Here is a 17,715-nt window from a genome sequence, read left to right as displayed (position 1 = left end):
AAAGAAGCGAGGAAAATAATGGGTTACCACGTAACATACCGCTTAATATGTTAACGTTGTATTAATCCACTACATCGTCATACGGGTTCTTTCCCGCTTAGGTATCAGATCTAATTTTTAATACTGTATATTGTCAAAACACGTGTTCACTTACTTTGACTCTTGTGAAATTCTTATATCAATTCATTAATCCTGTTCTGTATAAACGTTTGATTCAAACTCAACTTTTTGTATTTTAGAGAGATTGAGCTTCGCCATTACTTATTGTCAGATAGAAGCAGTCAGATGCTTATATGAAATCCTAATGAGGTCCTGAATCACTTGTATGAATGGGTTTAGAGGAGCACTCCTGGTTTTTAGTGTGTGTTTACAAACTCAGAATCAGAATCAATTGTGCCATACCACTTCGGTTAGTTGCTGAATGCACCCCAAGGGATGTCGTCGTTGAGTCCCTGTGTGTCAGTACGCAGTTTGAAGACCCATCTTTGTTCTCGTTCATGCAGTACCCTCTCAAGGTTTTCTTTGTTTTTGACGCATTCTAAAACTACCCACGTGAGGTCGTTTGGTGTATGTTTTTTCTCAATAAAATGGTTTGTCATGCGGGTGGTGGCACGTTTACAGCGGATGTTGCTCCTGTGTTCAACTATGCGGACACTGACCTTCCTGGTGGTCATACCTACATAGTGTAGGTTGCAAACACAGGTTATCAAGTAGATCACCCCGCATGTATTGCAATTTGAGAAACTTTCAAAGTTGGGGCAACAACAAAGCAAACCAAGGCCGCCCTTTTTTAGGCGGGGGCAGACCCACACAGCGGGTGAAAAACAAAACCGGCCAACACCTACAATGGGCCAAACCACTAGTGACAGCAGGACGCCACACACGCAGCAAGGGTCCCCCGGAACCAACAACGAGCAGCAACCAAATCTAGTGGTAAATTTGTCCTCTATCAATCTATCTGAGATACAGACACAAGTACTCAATAAAGGTCTGGGCTTTGTACCAACCCTTCACACAGATAAATTTAAACTCTGAGCTAAAAGAATTCCTAAGGATATTAAAACTTCAAGTTTTTTTCCTAGACTTAGGAAGAAATCTACCTTTGTCCCACCATCAAACAATCTACCAGTTGAACTTTTGGCCTTTGAGAAGGCCGTTATGAAGGAGGTGAAAGATCTAGACCCTCGCACAGTGAAAGTTTTCTAGCGCTTGTATTGCAGACCCGGAAATGCCAATGGTTAAAACCATCCCCCGCCGACCCTGCATCAAGATGCGGTCAGGAGGGGTAACGAATAGGTATTTTGGTGCGGTTTCACCGTCAAGGAAGTAAGTACCTTTCTTTTTTAACAGCGTGGAAGTCTCGTTTTTCTGACTCGCATTGACATTTTCTGTGAGAGCAAAGGTAGATGCTGATTAATCGATGTTTCTATCTTGGTTTTTCATACGGCAGCAATGTTTCCATAAGGTGATCCTGCCCCCTACTAGAGACCATGAAATGCTATTAGGCATTTAAACATGTAAATATGCAGTTTTTCTCTCGTAACAAGATCTATGTTTTGTGTGTCAATCGTCCATAGTCACATTAAGTCCTGTGTTGTTTGTATGTGTGAATTCACAATCACGTTTTACACCATTTTATGAATTACGCACTGGACCTGAGAGCCTGCACGCACCAATATGGGGCAAATTAAACACCATATCCTGTGGCATGGGGCATGAAGGTAAAATGTGTAACCCCCACTCTTTTATTATTTAAAAAAAGGGGGGGGTTTGCCACTAACCATGTGTCATTATTTTTACAGAGACAGCAAAACAGTACAAACGTATGTATAATACGCATGTTTTAGATTGAACAGCGTTACATGTTGTTTATTTATTTAATACTCATACCCCAATTTAGGGGCTTATAGGAGTGGCAAATATAGGGCTGGTCCCTGTATGGTCCTGAAGAAAAGCTTGGGGAGCTTGAAACATGTCGACCGAACACTGATTTAATCCTCATTACAGGTTAAAATACAGTGTCACACCCCGTTTTAGCATACCAACCTAGGAGCAAATAAAATTGTTGAGGCCCACTAGCACGGTATTTTTAAATCACTTACACCCACTCCACCATTTTTCACTTGCACCACACTTAGTCCTTCACAACCAAGTGCTCCTGCGTAGTTCGTGAGTCGTAACACGCCCCTTTTCGTAGAGAACTGGGATGGCCCCAATGATGAAGCATGTCACCGTGGGGAAACCCCGGTGAGTGAGGGGACACTAGAAAGACATTTTTCTTTCTCACTGGTCATTACTGACAAACTTTGATCAGTGACCACAACACAAGCTAGGTCTCTGAACCCAGTAATTTGGGTTCCTACTGTCATGTTACGTCCCTGGAGCCCGACCTAGTCTTTCAGTTCCTCCTTCTCCCTCCTCTTACTGTATTTCTTTAATCTGTTCTATCAGTCTGCTAACTTCAATGGGGTCTCTAAAAGTGTGCATTTTATTATTCCACATCACTTTTAGGGAGGCAGGGAAATGGAGATTAGCAGTAGCCCCCAGTCTTAATTCATGAATGAATTTCCCTAACTCCCATTGTCGGTCTTGTGTGGTGCGTGAAATATCTGACCTGATGCGGAAGAACCAGTCTCCTTTTTTGTATGTATCTGCTTTAAGGCCCCCCACGAGAATTCTCTCCTTAATGGGAGTATGATTTCAAATTTACCAGAATTCTTCTCAGGTTTTTTCTCCCCAGTCTCTTATGGTAAGGGTCCCGGAGGAGTACCTGAATGTCTTCCTCCAGGGTGAGCTCATCAATATCAATATTTTACTCTTCTAGAAGTCTAACTGTGAAACCCATTATGTCTTCCCCAAACTAAGAGCACTGTTAGAACGTTTCAACTTTTTCAAGAGAAAGTAGAGTCCAGATGAAAGTATAGTAGAGTTTATTTCAGGTCTTCAACTCTTGCCTTTTACATGTAACTTTGCAGCTTTATTTTCAAGAACTTAATGGTGGATCTGCTGTGCCTGTGATTAATGCCATTAATGATGTTGATACTGTTGATCCTATTACTGTTAAGGAAAGAGGTTACAAGAATGAGCAACACAAAAATAATGCAGCGTGTTTAAGGTGTGGATCCAAGAGTCATGTGGGTAATAACCCAAACTTCCCTACACAAGGCAAACACTGTAACAAGTCCACAAAAGTAAGGCATTTTTTCACACCCTGAGGGCAGAGGGGATATTAGGAGAAGACCTCCCGGAATACAGTCCACTGGAGAACTGAGTCCTGGGGGGTGAGATCACCCACAAGGCGGTATCACAGCTATCCCGTACCATTATCAATAATACCCTTGATAACCTAGGGAAACTTCGGGAAAGATGGGAAGCAGATGTAGGGCCCCCAGAGAACATCGACTGGGAAGTGGTGCTGATGCACCCCATGGGGGTAGCCAACCAGGCCAGACAGAGTTTGGTTCAATTCCACATCTTACACAAGGTCTATTTTAACAGATCCCGTTTCCACAAAATGGGGAGGGCTGATAGCCCTGTATGCCTCCGGTGAGAGGTGGAAGTGGGTACTTTTTTGCATATGATTTGGGACTGCACAAGAGTGTTTCCTTACTGGGAGAAGTTGCCACTGAATTTGGGGCACTTCTGGAGTACACCACCCCAGGACACCCCAACTGATAATTCTAGGCATACCCAATGATGTCGATGTCCCTCGAAAACAGTTGTTGTTCTGCATGCTGGATTTTGTCATAGCAAAGTGAAAGTGGCCAACCTCTGGGGACGGGACGAGGTCCATACTATGGCCGAGTAGAGGGCAGGAATGAATAGATGCATTGAGGAGAGAGAGAAGTGTATGAAAGTCGCGGTTGCTTCCCAAAAGTTTGCAACATTTTGGGGAAAATGGAGATCATACCATGTTAATGTCAAATATTCTTATAAAGCGCTCAATTCACCGGGAGGTCTCAAGGCGCTAGCAGCGAAATGACAGTAAAACAGACATGGCCTGATACCTGAAGCAAAACTTATTGGGAAAAAAGCCAAGTTTTCATCTTTCTACAAAAGCATTTATGGTCAGCTATGGATGAAAGGTCTGATAGTAGTTTGTTCCAAAGCATGGGGCAAGGTACGAAAATGAACCGCCACCATTACGGTAGGTTCGAATACGCGGCTTCATACTATGGTTTGCTTGAGCCTACGAACGCTGTTGCAGAAAAGGAGATCCCATCATTGCAATATACAAAGCAAGAGGACAAGGAGGTGGACTGTTTGGGGGGGTAGGGGGATGGTGCCACACTTCCTGGGTCGGCTTCATGAGGAATGATGGGCAGGAGGGTTCAAGGTAAGGGGTTGAGTGCTAAATGCACATGCAATGTTAAATGTTACTGTGATGTTATGGAACTAAAATCACTAAAAATATTCATTAAAAAAGTAAGGCACTTCAGAGTTTGCAAACATGGCAGGATTCCTTTCAAAGTGTGCAGTGCTGATTTGGATCAGGATGATTGTGCCACCGATCTTTCCAACACAGTTTTCACCTTGGATATAGTCCCCGAATCTTCAACCAAACTCAAAAGTCCTTGGTGTGAAGTCACCTGGGTTAAATTCGTACACTAAATAGGATGGCTGTCTCACAGCTCCCATCACCATTGTATCTGACATTTTATTCCATAAGCAGTGGGGTTCAAACTTTTGTTGTCAATATTCCTGATGTGTACCCCCAAAGCTTAAGGAGACCAGTACATCAATGTGCTTGGATACTTTGTTAATACGGTTATGTGTCAAAGCCAAAAAGGAAGAACTTGTGGGTTGGCAGGATGTTGCCAAGTTGAGCCACATGCTTGTACCTAGAGCTGCTCCCCTTGTTATGATTGCTAATTTACCCATTTCTCTGGTTGAAAATATTGGCACTGATTGTGTCACATGCTTTATTGATGGATTTTCCAGAACATTTTATGAGAAAATTAGCCTCATCAGCAAATATGTCCTCTAAATCAGACTCACAAAATTGCAATACTGGTTGTTCATAAAGTGAGACCTCTTCCCTTGAGCATCAGGGGGGAACTCAAGGAATTATTGGACAACTTAGTAAGGGAAAATATTATCCAGTACACTGATTCAGCTGAATGGGTCAGCCAAGTGGGTATTGAACGAAAAAAGTCTGGAGAGATCCGTCTATGTGCTGATCTTCGCACACTTAATAAGAATATACTCCTTAACTGTCACCCTTCACCCAAAATTCATGAACTGCTTGCCAAACTGGACAAGTCAAATTCTTCTCACTACTTGATCTTAGACGTGCTTACCATCAGATCCCTCTAGCCACAGAATCACAAGAGTTAACCATGTTTATAACACCTTTGGGACACATAAATACGGCAAGTTGCCATTTGGTTTGGGGGCACATAAATACTGCAGGTTGCCATCTGGTTTGGCCTCTGTGGCTTTGTGGGCGTGCAAGTTTTCAAGGAGGATTTCCTGGTCTTTGCCAACAATGTCCAAAAACATAATTAGACTTTATGGAACGAATCTGTTTTATTAAAGATTTGAGAGGTGACTCATTCGTTGCACACAGCCTTCAGCCTACAACCACAGGAGCCGGCAGCTACAAATAGTTCTAGTGAAGGTTTATAGAAGGCATTGTATTAAGGTCATCATCCCGGAGGCAGGCATCCAAGGCTATTGTGTCCATTCAGCCTGTATCTTCAAAAAAGTCAGTGTGACCCAAAGCAAGAGTCAACCCAGAGAGGAAACAACAAGGAAAAAAGAATATAAAAAAGACCCCCCACCCACCCCTGTACATGAAAGGCAAAAGAAAAAATGGTAGGTCACCAACCCGCTCACTCTCGCTCAGTTTCCTTAAGGGTCTGCGCAGTTCACTGGGGGAGGTATCAAATATAAGACTTGTAGTAGTTTGGGGCAGGTGACCTCATGGAGATCCTTCGACAGCAGTGTAATAAATGGAGCCCAAAGTTCGGCATATTTCTCACCTTTCTGCATCTGGATTAGTGTGAGCCGTTCCATTGCTAAGATCATCCAGAGCCTATGGATCCAGGCCAAATGCTCAGGTACTGTTGTAGTGCCCAAGTGTGGTAGAATCGCCTGACGCGCTGCAAGGAGAGCCAAAGCTATTTGCCTGACGCGTAGAGACCTCAAGAGGAAGGTAAGGGGCTTAGACGGCCCTAAAAGAGTGTAGGCAGGGAAACGGGGTATCTCTGTGTCAAAGGCTGCATCAATATAATTGCGAACCAGTTCCCAAAATCGCTCTAGCCGCAGGCAGTGCCATAGTAGGTGTGCAAAGGAGCCTGACATCCCACAGCCACGCCAGCATTCCTCAGTGTGGTTTTTGTTCCATTGGTGGATCCTAGCGGGAGTAAGTCAAACCAACACCAATTTGACTGACTAGTCAATATCCTGACAGACTAACATTTCAATAACTATGGAGAATGATGCTTCTGTTCATACCTCACCGTATCATGTTCATGCTTCTCCTGCTGTTCAACCTACCGTTTCTAGGTCCGCTCATGTTTTCATGCCTTCTCGCTTCAAGGATTTTTATGTTCATTGTTTATCAATAGTGAATGTAATTTTATTTTTGCTCTTTATGAGGAGGGAGATAATGTACAGGGTGTAGCATGTGGTGAGTGGCTATCAGCAGCTATGCAGCTTGCACCAAGTTTACTTGCTTGTTTACCTTTATTGCGCGTTCCACCTTCCAGCACCGGTCTCTCCGCGAAGGCTTGTTCCAACTTCCTTGGGAGATAATCCAGTACGTTTGTGGTTAAAGCTGGCTGGTCGTGGGCTCCTTGTTTCCCAATAAACTTTCCTGTAACCTTGCAATCTTGTCCCCTTGCACGTTCTTCCAAGGGGCCTGGTGCCACTGCACATCTGTTAGCTGCATCCCTTCCTGCAGCGGCCTTTATCTCCTATCTCTAACCCGGGTGTGCTTACATTCTGATGTTTCATTTGCTGGGAGGGCTCTGATTGGTCTTGAGCACAGTTGCTCTCCCAATTATTGGCGTCAGTTTGTATATTCCTGTCTTCATACCTGTATGAGTAATACCTGATTACACAGACTATGATTCAAGCCCTCTCGCTTACCAGGGCCTGGATTTCAACATTTATGTAGCATTTCAACCAGCCTGTGGGTTTCTTGAGTAATACCTTTTTTTGAAGCCCATGACATGTCAGTGGCATGCTTCTTGGAGAGAAGAAGCTTGAATTACATCTTGAGAGATGGTAGTGAATGCAAGCATAATGTGCATAGACCAAAGAAACGGACAGAGACAATCGGTGATTGAGTTAATTTGACTAATGATTTATTGCTTCATTGCAAATATCATTTTGCATTCATTAAAAATCATTCATATACAAAATAAACCTATTCTGCTTGAGTGTTAGAGCATGCTCTCGCAATGACCAGCCTGACTGCTGCCTGGTCACATGGCTTGTAGAAGGTGCAGCCCTTACCCCAGACTTTGATTCACACAGTGACATGAGGACAAAGCTCAGAGGGTCCATCAACGAGAACAAGTGAGGTCTGGTGGACCTCATCTATGAACATACAACGAACAAGTGCTCCTTCTGCGCGACACGGGTGACGCTCACTGTGTGTACACAAATTATATGACAGATACAACCCATTTCCTCAAAGAGGGCTTTTTCAGAAGCATGTCGCTCCAGCACTGCAGACAAGGAGGTGACTATGGTTTTAGAAGCAGAGAGAAATACAGCTTACGCTTTCGGGGTTGCCATTAAGAGACACGTAGTGACAGCTCCTAGGAACTAGGTACACCTTGTCTACAGTCTGCGATGAAGATGGAAGTCATGGCTAACCCTCTCACTAAAGAGGATTCACATCGAGCAGCATGGGTCAATGCCTAAACAACAGGAGCATCGAAAGAAGGATTCGAGCACTGAAAATGACAAAAAAGCGTTTGACAGATTAAAATACATTTTCAAAGAGCGGGAACAAAATGAGGCAGTCATGGAATGTGGTGCAAAGCTTTGCTCCATGCGCAGTGGTCAGATATGACAAACTCCTGTCTAGGAGCATGTTTGTGATGAATAGCTACATTCAGCTGATGGCATGTTTGAGGAGTTTATTTAGAGCTTTCTCTTGTGCAAAAACCTGCTGTCATGGGCAGCCTAGTCTAAATTACGTACAAACTACTTGGTATCTATTCTGCCCTCAGCAGACTGAAAAATAGCTAAGCAATAGCCAGTTCTGCAATAGAATACGGCTATTTTAGCTTTTCATATAGTGCTGCATATGGCTCAATCAATGTTTTAAAGTGACTGACGGTGTGATGGATATAGACAATATAAAACAGATGTATTTCTTCACTGAATGCCAAGGTTATACAGAGCAGGCCTCGGCTGAGAAAGTGGGATCACCATTTGTAATAACACCTTCACACCTACTGTACCCTAGAAAGATACTGAGTACTAGAAGGGCAGACATTTGGAGTACATTTGATGTGAGCTGCTGGTCAGGTGAATGCGAGGGTTGGAGGCACAGTGTCGCAAAGGCCTATGCGAGGGTTGGAGGCACAGTGTCGCAAAGGCCTAGTCGGGAATGAAGAATTTAAACATGGACAAGCAAGAAAGAGGGTCAGTGCAGGCCTGGAATGCGCTGCAGGGATGGGGAGGACAGAGTTGTGCTAGAGAGGCGCCAGAATTGTATTGTAATTGCAGTTATATAGCAATAGAGCGCTACAGACGCTATCAGAAGCCCCAGAGCCGGAACGCAAGAACCGCGTGTGGATTCCGTCCATGACGAGCAAGGGCACACATGGCTGGGACACAGCAGTAGAGTCATAGTATGCTGTCAGTGGCGTAGCATTAGTCCCCACGATGAGAGGGGGGAGCCCCTGGCTTGAGAGCTCCTGACTGGGTCGGGGGAATGGTGGGAGTGAGGAGGGGAGGGGGCGGGTTACACTTTACAGGAGGGGCCACCTCAAGTTTCGTTGCGCCACTGTATCCTGCTGTAACATCGTTTGTTTGGAGGAACCAGACAGGAACACATTATTTGAGCCCACGTTCTATTAAGTCCTGCACTGGCCTGCCTCTATCACGTGTTAGTAGTGGCCTGCATGCTATGAACAGGTGGGACCCCAGCGGGCGCAGGTCTGGCTGGAGCTGGCTTCCACTGCCACAAACTCATCGACACAAGGGAGTAGGGGAGGTAGCCCAAGAGGGGGCTAATGAGATCTTGGGGCCTCTAGGACACCACACTGGCCTGGAACTAGCGGCAGGTGGCTTGCCTGAACAGCAGCGTTTCTCAGGGTAGCATGCTATGGGTATCTGTAGAGCAGAAGGCAGACCTGGTGCCAGTCAAGCCTGAGGAAGGAAGCTCCATGTGAGGATCCATTCCACCCCACCCAAGCGCAAGAGCCCTGCCACTGGCAATGAAACGGGGCAGGAGTTCAGAGCAGACACGCAGCAGAAGGTAAGCTCCACTGCTCACCACCCTTTACAGGCTTACATACTCTGCAGGACAAATGCAATCTGCTTCACTAGGACTCATGATCAAAAGTATTGAACCTTGCAAAACATGGGCTGGTGGAGCATTCATTTATAAGACAGTACCAAAGGGCACTTGTGCCATGATGGAGCCCACTTTTACTCTGCGTCCCCCCCACTCCTCCCCCTTACAATTCACGTCCTTCTGGTTTGTGCAAGCTAGGTTGAGGAGGCACAGAAAGAAATCCTGTTCGCATTTGTGGTAAAAAGGAGGAGATTGTGGTATGGTGTTAGAGGTGCATCCTTAAACCGCAGAGCAAACAGGCAAGTTATACCAGTCTATCTGTATCGGCCCTTACCCTGCAGACATATTCATCACATTAACACATCAGATACAAGCTTTGGTCCAACTGAACAGCTGTCCTTCATATTATCACAGTCATCAATGTCTCAGACCGTATACAGGAGACATGTATCTACCATAATACACATCACAGATACTTCACATTAAACAGCAGGACTATTTTGCCAACAAACTGACTGCACAGGTTTAGGCACTGAACAACAAATCATATGAGGAGACAATAAAAACAAAATCACGAGGGGCCAAAGAATGGTACTCCAATTCCAAAGAAGGATCCACGAAACCTACAAAAAACAGAATATGGAGAAACCAACAGAATAATGGAGGTGAACTGGGAATATAGGTGGAGATCAAATAGTGAAATGAGAAGGGGAGTGGGGGGTCGGAGAAATGAATGGGCACAGGACCCTTGGGGCAGGGCAAATAGGAGAACTGACTTTAAACAACTCCTGGGACCCCATGGGTATAATAAGGATATCTGAAAGGGTACAGAAATATGATGGATCACTGACAAAATACCCGGATCAGAAATATCGTGCGGACAGAATATCGTGTCAAAAATATCGAGGACAAAATAGAGAGACGGTGAGTGCAAATAGGTAAGTATAGATTTACTATTCTTAACTCCACATTTACGTATCTTGAACATATATATGGTCAAGGTATACATATGTGTAGTGATGTACTGGGAAAATGTTCCTGACACAATATTTTGGTCCACGATATTTGTATTTCCGCTATTCTGTCTAAATACAGATTATGACATCATGGAAATCAGACTAAAGGGGAAGAAGGAGGTGGAAAGGGAAGATATCACAAGTACCAAAGGTCATCATAAGGAGGAAATCTCCTTTGGAAACTCTGGAGAACCCAAAGGAAAGAGCAGCATATCCTGACAGTAATGAGAGAAATGGAGGAGTGGGAGAGACACCCTATGGGAAAACGGCCAGAGTCTTTTAGACTCTAGGTCAATCCTTTCCAATGCATGAAGTCTTCAGGACCACCTGTACAATAATATCTCTGCCTCAGCTAACACCCTTCCCCTTCCGCTTCTCTTAGCAGTATGTATCTCACTAGTCTTGTCTGGCCAGTCGAGGTTTGCTCGTGGTGACTAGCAACCTCTCAATTGTCATTACAATACCAGGGCAGGTAATATCAATTAGCAGATTTGTAGTACACAGTCTGCCTTTTATGTGGCATCTCAGTGGTTTATGGTATGAGGTCAGCGGAGGTGTAGTGGGTGGCTGGGGGTGAATCATTTAATACGCCAAGCATTAACCGCCAAGAAAAAGCCTCGTCCAAACGGGATTACTCTCCTTGTAGGTTAACAAAACACACCGTCTCCCAAGTTGCATTTCTGGTTTCAAAGCTATTAAAGCAAGAAGTGTTATCAGCAGCAAGTTCGTCTGACCCCTTGGGGAAATTATATAATTATTCTTCAAATCCACAAGATAAGGGCTAATTCAGCTATATCATAATAAGGGATTCAACTGTTTATTAAGGGAATGGGTCATCAACAGGCAACATACCCTTTGGTACATGCTAGAGGGCCAGCAGCACTTTGGCTCCCAGGAAATCGGCCTCACTCGGTGCCTGTTTCTTCAAGGAGCTTGCCTGTGTAGGAGTCGCAGGCGCAAGAGTCGCAGGTGGACACAGGGGTTCAGAAGCAGTGATGACCATGTACCCAGTCCTCCTTTTCCAAATTTCCGCTATGCATCAGTTGTCCTCTACTCATGGCCGCATCTTCCCACACACCTGCCTTCTTGAATTGGAGGTTAAGAATGTGGTTGGTAGACAGGACAAATCAAAGTTACTGAACAATATATTGGGTCTTCTGTGGATTTAAAATGTCTGTAAATGGCCTTCTAATGTGGGTTTGGTGCTGGCTTGAGTCGAAGGTGGGTTTGTACGTGGCTCCTATCTTCTTGCTCTATTATTATTTATTATTATTAATTATTATTATTAAAGGGGCTTATAAAGCGCATGGTGACGCCAACAGGCGTATCCCCGCGCTGTGGAGAAGAATCAGGGTGTCTGAGGGAGAGATCCACAGCGTGAATAAATGGGTTTTTAGAAGTTTTCTAAAAGTGAGCTCATTATTAGCTAGCCTAATGTTGGTGGGGAGGGAGTTCCATTTGTTGGCTGCCAACGAGCGGAACGAGCGACCTCCCATTCTCGCTTTTTTTATACGAGGGATCTTGAGCAAACACATTCCCATGGAACGAAGGGATCTGTTAGGCTCATAGGGAACGGCAAGGTCAGCCAAGTAGGACGGAGCTTTATCAGAGATAATCCTATAGCACCAGAGAAGTGCTTTAAATAAGATTATTTTCCTAATTGGCAACCAATGAAGGGCAGCTAAGGTAGGTTTAGAGGGCACTCTTTTAGGCAGTCTCAGCACTAGTCGTGCTGCAGAGTTTTGTAGCACCTGCAGCCTCCTGATGTTATTTTCTGAGGTACCTAGAAGGAGCACGTTGCCATAATCCATACGGGAGGTTACTAGGGCCTGAATCATGGTGCGCCTAGATTCCAGGGGAAGGAGGTCAAGGGTACGCTTGAGGGTTTTCATGACCCCAAAACATTTCCCTACCATTTTATGTACATGGCTGTCAAACGAAAGCTTCGTAATCACCCAGACACCTAAGTTCTTTGCTTCCCTTCCAGGAGTGGGAAGGGGTCCCAGACAGGGTGGCCACCAGTCTTTGGTCCAGCTAGTGTCCTTACCTCCTATTACTAAAACCTCCGTTTTAGAGCCGTTAAGTTTGAGGCAGTGTTTGGACATCCAATCTGCGAGATCACTCATGCAGGTTTTAAAATTTTCAGCCGCCACAGAGGGAGCCTGGGACAGGGAGATCAGCAGTTGGGTATCGTCGGCGTAAGAGACCAGCTCTACGCCATACGATTGGACCACATCTGCCAGTGGAGCCATATACAAGTTGAACAGGGTGGGACTCAGGGCAGAGCCCTGAGGTACCCCCTGTTCTAAGGCAATGCTATCCGAGAGAAAATTGCCTCTCTGAACCTGAAAGCATCTGTTGGTTAAGAAGGCTTTCAGCCACCCCAGTGCCTCCTTGGTGACTCCCGCTTTATTTAGACACTGTAGCAAGATGGAATGTGCTACAGTGTCAAAAGCGGCACTGAGGTCTAGCATAATAAGTGCCATGGTCTTACCCTCATCGGCTCCTTCCCGTAGAGTTTCGGTCGCTCTCAGGAGAGCTGTTTCCGTAGAGTAGCCCGACCTAAAGCCAGACTGAGAGCTATGTAGGGCCTTATGGGATTCGAGATGTGCCATAAGTTGAGAGTTGGCAATTTTTTCCGCAACTTTAGCTAAGTATGGTAGTAGAGAGATCGGTCGTAGATTCTCAAGGATGTCCTGGCTCACATTAGGTTTTTTCTTTATGGGAAGTACAATGGCTGTGGCAAAGGAGACTTCAAGCACATGTCTGAAATAGGGCTCCAGAACCGTTATACTAGCTCCTAGTATTCGGGGGGGGGGCAGGGTCCCGAGGGGATCCAGATTTGATACTTTGGCAGGTTTTCATAAATATTTCCGGTGAAGGAATGGTAAAATTACATAGGCAGGATTCTGTGCTGGACGCATCTTCCATCTCAGCAAAGTCAAGGCCTGATTGAATGGTCCCAGAGAAATTGGCATAAATGTCAGTGATTTTGCCGGCAAAGTATTCGGCAATTTTATTACATGTATCCACCGAATCATTATGGGGAGTGTTGTTCGTGGTTATTACAGAGATTTCCCTAAAGATTTTGAAAAGCTCCTTAGAGGAGTTCTCCGCCTCCACGATACGTTTGTTAAAATGGGATGCTTTGGTTGCTCGAATCTTTTTGTTATATTCTTTTTGTGCTGTTTTATATAGGATTTTGATTTCTGGGCAGAAATTAATGCGCCATTCCCGCTCAAGTTTTTTGCAGGCAGATTTGGCAGATTGTAATTCCTGAGTGAACCACGGGGTCGTCTTCTTAGTCCTCTTAGTATTGGTTAAAGTCCGGATAGGGGCAGTGCTATCTAGAGCCGTAGTGATACATTTCTGTAGTTTATTATAGGCTGTCTCACAGTCAGATCCTCCTGGGGGTTCAGCATTTTCAAGGGATTTTATAAAGGTGTCTAAGGAAATTTTTTTCCACTTCCTACATTGGTATCGATAAGCCCTATCAGTGTTTGGTTCTGTTTCAGCTATCTGGATTTGCATCGGGACTATAAAGTGATCTGACCAAGGTACCGGTTGTGGGGACAGGGTATATACTCCCGTCCAGTTTCCAAATCTAGGGTCCAACAGATGTCCTTGTTGGTGTGTCGGGCCCTGGTTCTTAAGCTGTAGCTGTAGGGAGAGTAGTTCAGACTTAATGTACGCTGCTTCTTTATCACAGGGAGCATCAAAATGAACATTTAAGTCTCCCAACACTAGCAATCGAGTTTTTCTTAGTGCTAGATGAGTAGTAGCCTCCATAAGGCTGGCAGTGAAATCATAAAGCTTTCCTGGGGGGCGGTACACTAGAACACCCGAGAGCGAGTGTTTCGGCCCTATTATGATGGTGAAAGCGCACGCTTCACTATGATCAATAGTCGTAGGTGATAGGGAGCATTCTAGGGGAGCTTTAGTTGCAATAGCGATCCCCCCACCTCTACCATCCTTCCTATCGATCCTGGAGAGGGAGTATCCGGGTGGCATGGCCTGTATTATATCAGGATCAGAAAACTCACCTAACCAAGTCTCGGTGAGAAATAAGATGTTAATATCCTCATCCTCAAGCAGGTGATATATTTGAGTGCTGTGCTTCCTAAGGGATCTGCAATTAAGCAGTGCCGCTTTTAACATCCCTTTAGTACTAGATGTAGTAAAAGTGTACTCCGGGGTAAAGGGACATGAGGGACAGCTATGTAGCGATAAAGCCTCCATAGAGTGTTTGCAAGGAGGGGAGGTGGTGGGACACAGATCAATCAGTTCTTGTCTGCCATACCGTATGTCGTAGGGCTTAGGACTGCCAGGGTGTATGGCCCCGCGCCCCGTCCGGCCGCGGACGGGCGCAGACGGGCTGGACTTTGGCTCGACTTCGGCGCGCTTCCGGCGCGCCCGCTGCACGCGTCCGCTGCGCGGTCGCTGACCCAAACACATTTATAGGGGAAGTAGGGGTGGCTAGAGCGCTGACCTGTGAGCCCTGAGCCCGGAAGTGCTGGGCTCCTCCTCACCCTCCGCTTCAAACGCCCATGATTGGACGCGGCGGAACGGGGCCGGAGTGGGCGGACTGCGTGGTTCCCCAAGCTCTTAACTCAGCCTGGAGGTGAGGTGCAATTTCAATTTTTAAAAGTACTGAACACACAAATAAACGTTTTTAAGATTAGCCTCACTCGCTACTTTAAAAACAATACGCTATGACAGCAGCGCAAACAGTGTAATCATCAGCATAAAAGCGCCAAGTAGATAGAGCCTGCCACTGCCACCGGCAAGACTCTTCTCCACAGCGCGAGTGCGCTTTTCCTGACCTTTAAGTAATGAACCACCCACAGCGTCGCTAGAGCGCTGACCTGTGAGCCCTGAGCCCGGGAGTGCTGGGCTCCTCCTTCTACTCCAGGGTTGCTCACATTGGGAAGATTGTGGTGAGACTCGATTGCTGCTAGGTGTTCCTCTTATACGGCATTCCTGTATAAAGTTCGGGAGCTGTCATAGCGCAAAGAATTGTTATAATACTATACATGATGCTTATCCTGCATTAGTGCTATGAACCCAAATGATTATCCTCGCGGAGAAGCGATGATTCCTCTTGGGATCAGATTTTATGTAATAGTTTAAATTACAGCCAGTTTATATCTCAATGGTGGTCCTATCATCTTCTTTGTGGCATGAAATACTTGTGTATGCACACTATGGACCGGCGAGCGGCGGCGGGGGCTGCTTGTCTCACACAAGGAGGTGCTAATCAGGGAGCTCATCAACACGGCCGACCACCATGGGGGTCTAGCCAGTTTCACAGTAGTAGCTCAGGACAGGCTCCACTCATCCACAGAAGTAGCACTCATTATGTGACATGCCATTTCACTGGTGGCAGAGAACAAACTCCACTCACATCTATCACATGTATTGTGACTAGGCCTGATCCACAATGGTGGCAGAAGACGTGCTGCACTCAAGGCTAGGGAATGCACTGAGATGAGGCCCCAAGACACTGGTGGTAGACAGACTCCACTAGCACACATATTGTAACTAGGCTTGGAGCACAGCACTGGCCACCCCCACTGCACAAGGAAGGGCGCCACATCAGTTACAGTAAGAATAACCAATAGATATGCCATCAGTAAGTCAATACACAATCTTCACAGAGAGTTAATCAAGGATAAAAGATATCCATGGGAGGGCTGTTATGGCCACGGGAATAAATTACAAATATTGCTAACCTTGAAAGCTATGTGGCCTTGCGAGGGGTATGTAGCACTGTATAAATGCTGCAGTAGAATACAAAAGATTCAGACCAGGTGCGGGAACCAGGGCATATGAAAGCACCGCTAAAAGTGTACCAGCACTGGAATCTAATGATTGACATTAAAGACTGGAATCTGGTGAGGGATTAGAGGACAAACAATTAGACAAGTCACATCCAGCCTGCAAGAACACAAAGCATCTCCCCAGTGTGTTTGAGAACAGACAAAAGGGAAGTTCATCCTGTGTCTAAGAGGACAGACAGAGGAAATATGCCCTGTGCAGTGACGTAAAGACTGATAGAAAGTACGTCATGCGCGTCAATAAGGGCGTAGAGGTAGTAGCTTACCCTTAGGCATGCGGGGATCACCCTTGGTACCTCTGGTCTCAGTAGTCATGAAACAGAAAATGAACAAGGCTCCTAAAACCATGTGTATGTCTACAGTTTCCACCCCTTACTCACCACACAACAAATGAGAAAGAATCTGTTAGAGGCATATGAAGGGACACAGGGTGACATAATCCGGGGTTAAGAGGTGATGTCACTTCCACTACAGCTGCCATTGTGATAAAATAACATATGCTATGCAAGAACAGAGAAAAGCTGAGCCTTGCTACCAGATATGCAAACATAAAGTAGATGCACCCTGTGTCAGGGAGGAAGGGGGACAGATAAGACCCACATCTCACTAGGACAACATAAAAGTCAAAGACAGAAAGATTGGGCCTTGTCTTGTGTGCGCACACAGACTTTGGACCAGTGCCCTGGGAGGAGAGCTGTGGAAATGTCCAATGTGCTTCTGAGAACAGACGGACAGACCAGAGTACAGTGGCTTGAGAGGACAAGCAGAGAGGAACTGCACTTCAGCCTGGAGGGCAGAGGACTGCTTCTTGTGTTTGGAAGGGCACCTGAAAGACATGGAGGAGCAACATAGTGTGCCTAGGAGAGGAAACATAAAGACAAGACTGAACAACAATGATAAAATCACAGTGATATAGAAATACAATTAAAAAATAGGTAACAATGAAGTTGAACAAAATAAAAAGATCTTAAAAAATAATTATTTTCTCTCTAAAGGTGACTCTTCATTAGAGGCGTCGGTACTTCAGCGTTCTGTCTCAGTATCTGTAAGGAAAACATAACTACAATTGAGCTTTTTATTCACCCTTGCACCAGAAAAGAGATCTGAGAAGAGAGACTGCAGATTTGAAGACAGAGAAGCGCACCCAGAGAAAGGTTGGAAGTAGGTACAGTTTAAAGGAGGAACGAGGAGAGAACAGAGAGGAGAGAGTCCAGAGTTGACAGGATGAGAAGATGGCCACAAAAAAAAAACAACGAGGCACAGTTTCAAAGTTAAAAAGAGCTGCTTAGAAAGAGTGCAAGGATTAGGTGAATTGCGAAAAGAAAGCAGTGATTCCAAAATAAAGCTAAAATGTGAGGGAGTGGGAGGAGAGAAAAAG

The 17,715-nt window shown here is 45.4% G+C and overlaps 1 protein-coding gene across 1 annotated transcript in view; it reads right to left on the bottom strand.

Moving 5' to 3' along the window:
* Positions 1-7,291: 7,291 nt before the first annotated feature.
* The window catches only part of AHCYL1 (adenosylhomocysteinase like 1), a 319,577-nt gene continuing 309,153 nt past the window's right edge, over positions 7,292-17,715 (bottom strand). Inside the window, exons 17-18 of the mRNA XM_078644788.1 lie at positions 15,408-17,380; positions 7,292-11,753 (exon numbers count right to left, since the gene is read on the bottom strand). Coding sequence (XP_078500914.1) covers positions 17,374-17,380 — 7 coding nt within the window. The 3' untranslated portion in view covers positions 7,292-11,753; positions 15,408-17,373. The remainder of the gene's footprint in view (positions 11,754-15,407; positions 17,381-17,715) is intronic.

Source organism: Lissotriton helveticus, chromosome 5_1 (assembly GCF_964261635.1).
Source record: "Lissotriton helveticus chromosome 5_1, aLisHel1.1, whole genome shotgun sequence".
Taxonomy (NCBI): Eukaryota; Metazoa; Chordata; class Amphibia; order Caudata; family Salamandridae; genus Lissotriton; species Lissotriton helveticus.
This window is presented reverse-complemented; position numbering and strand designations above follow the sequence as displayed.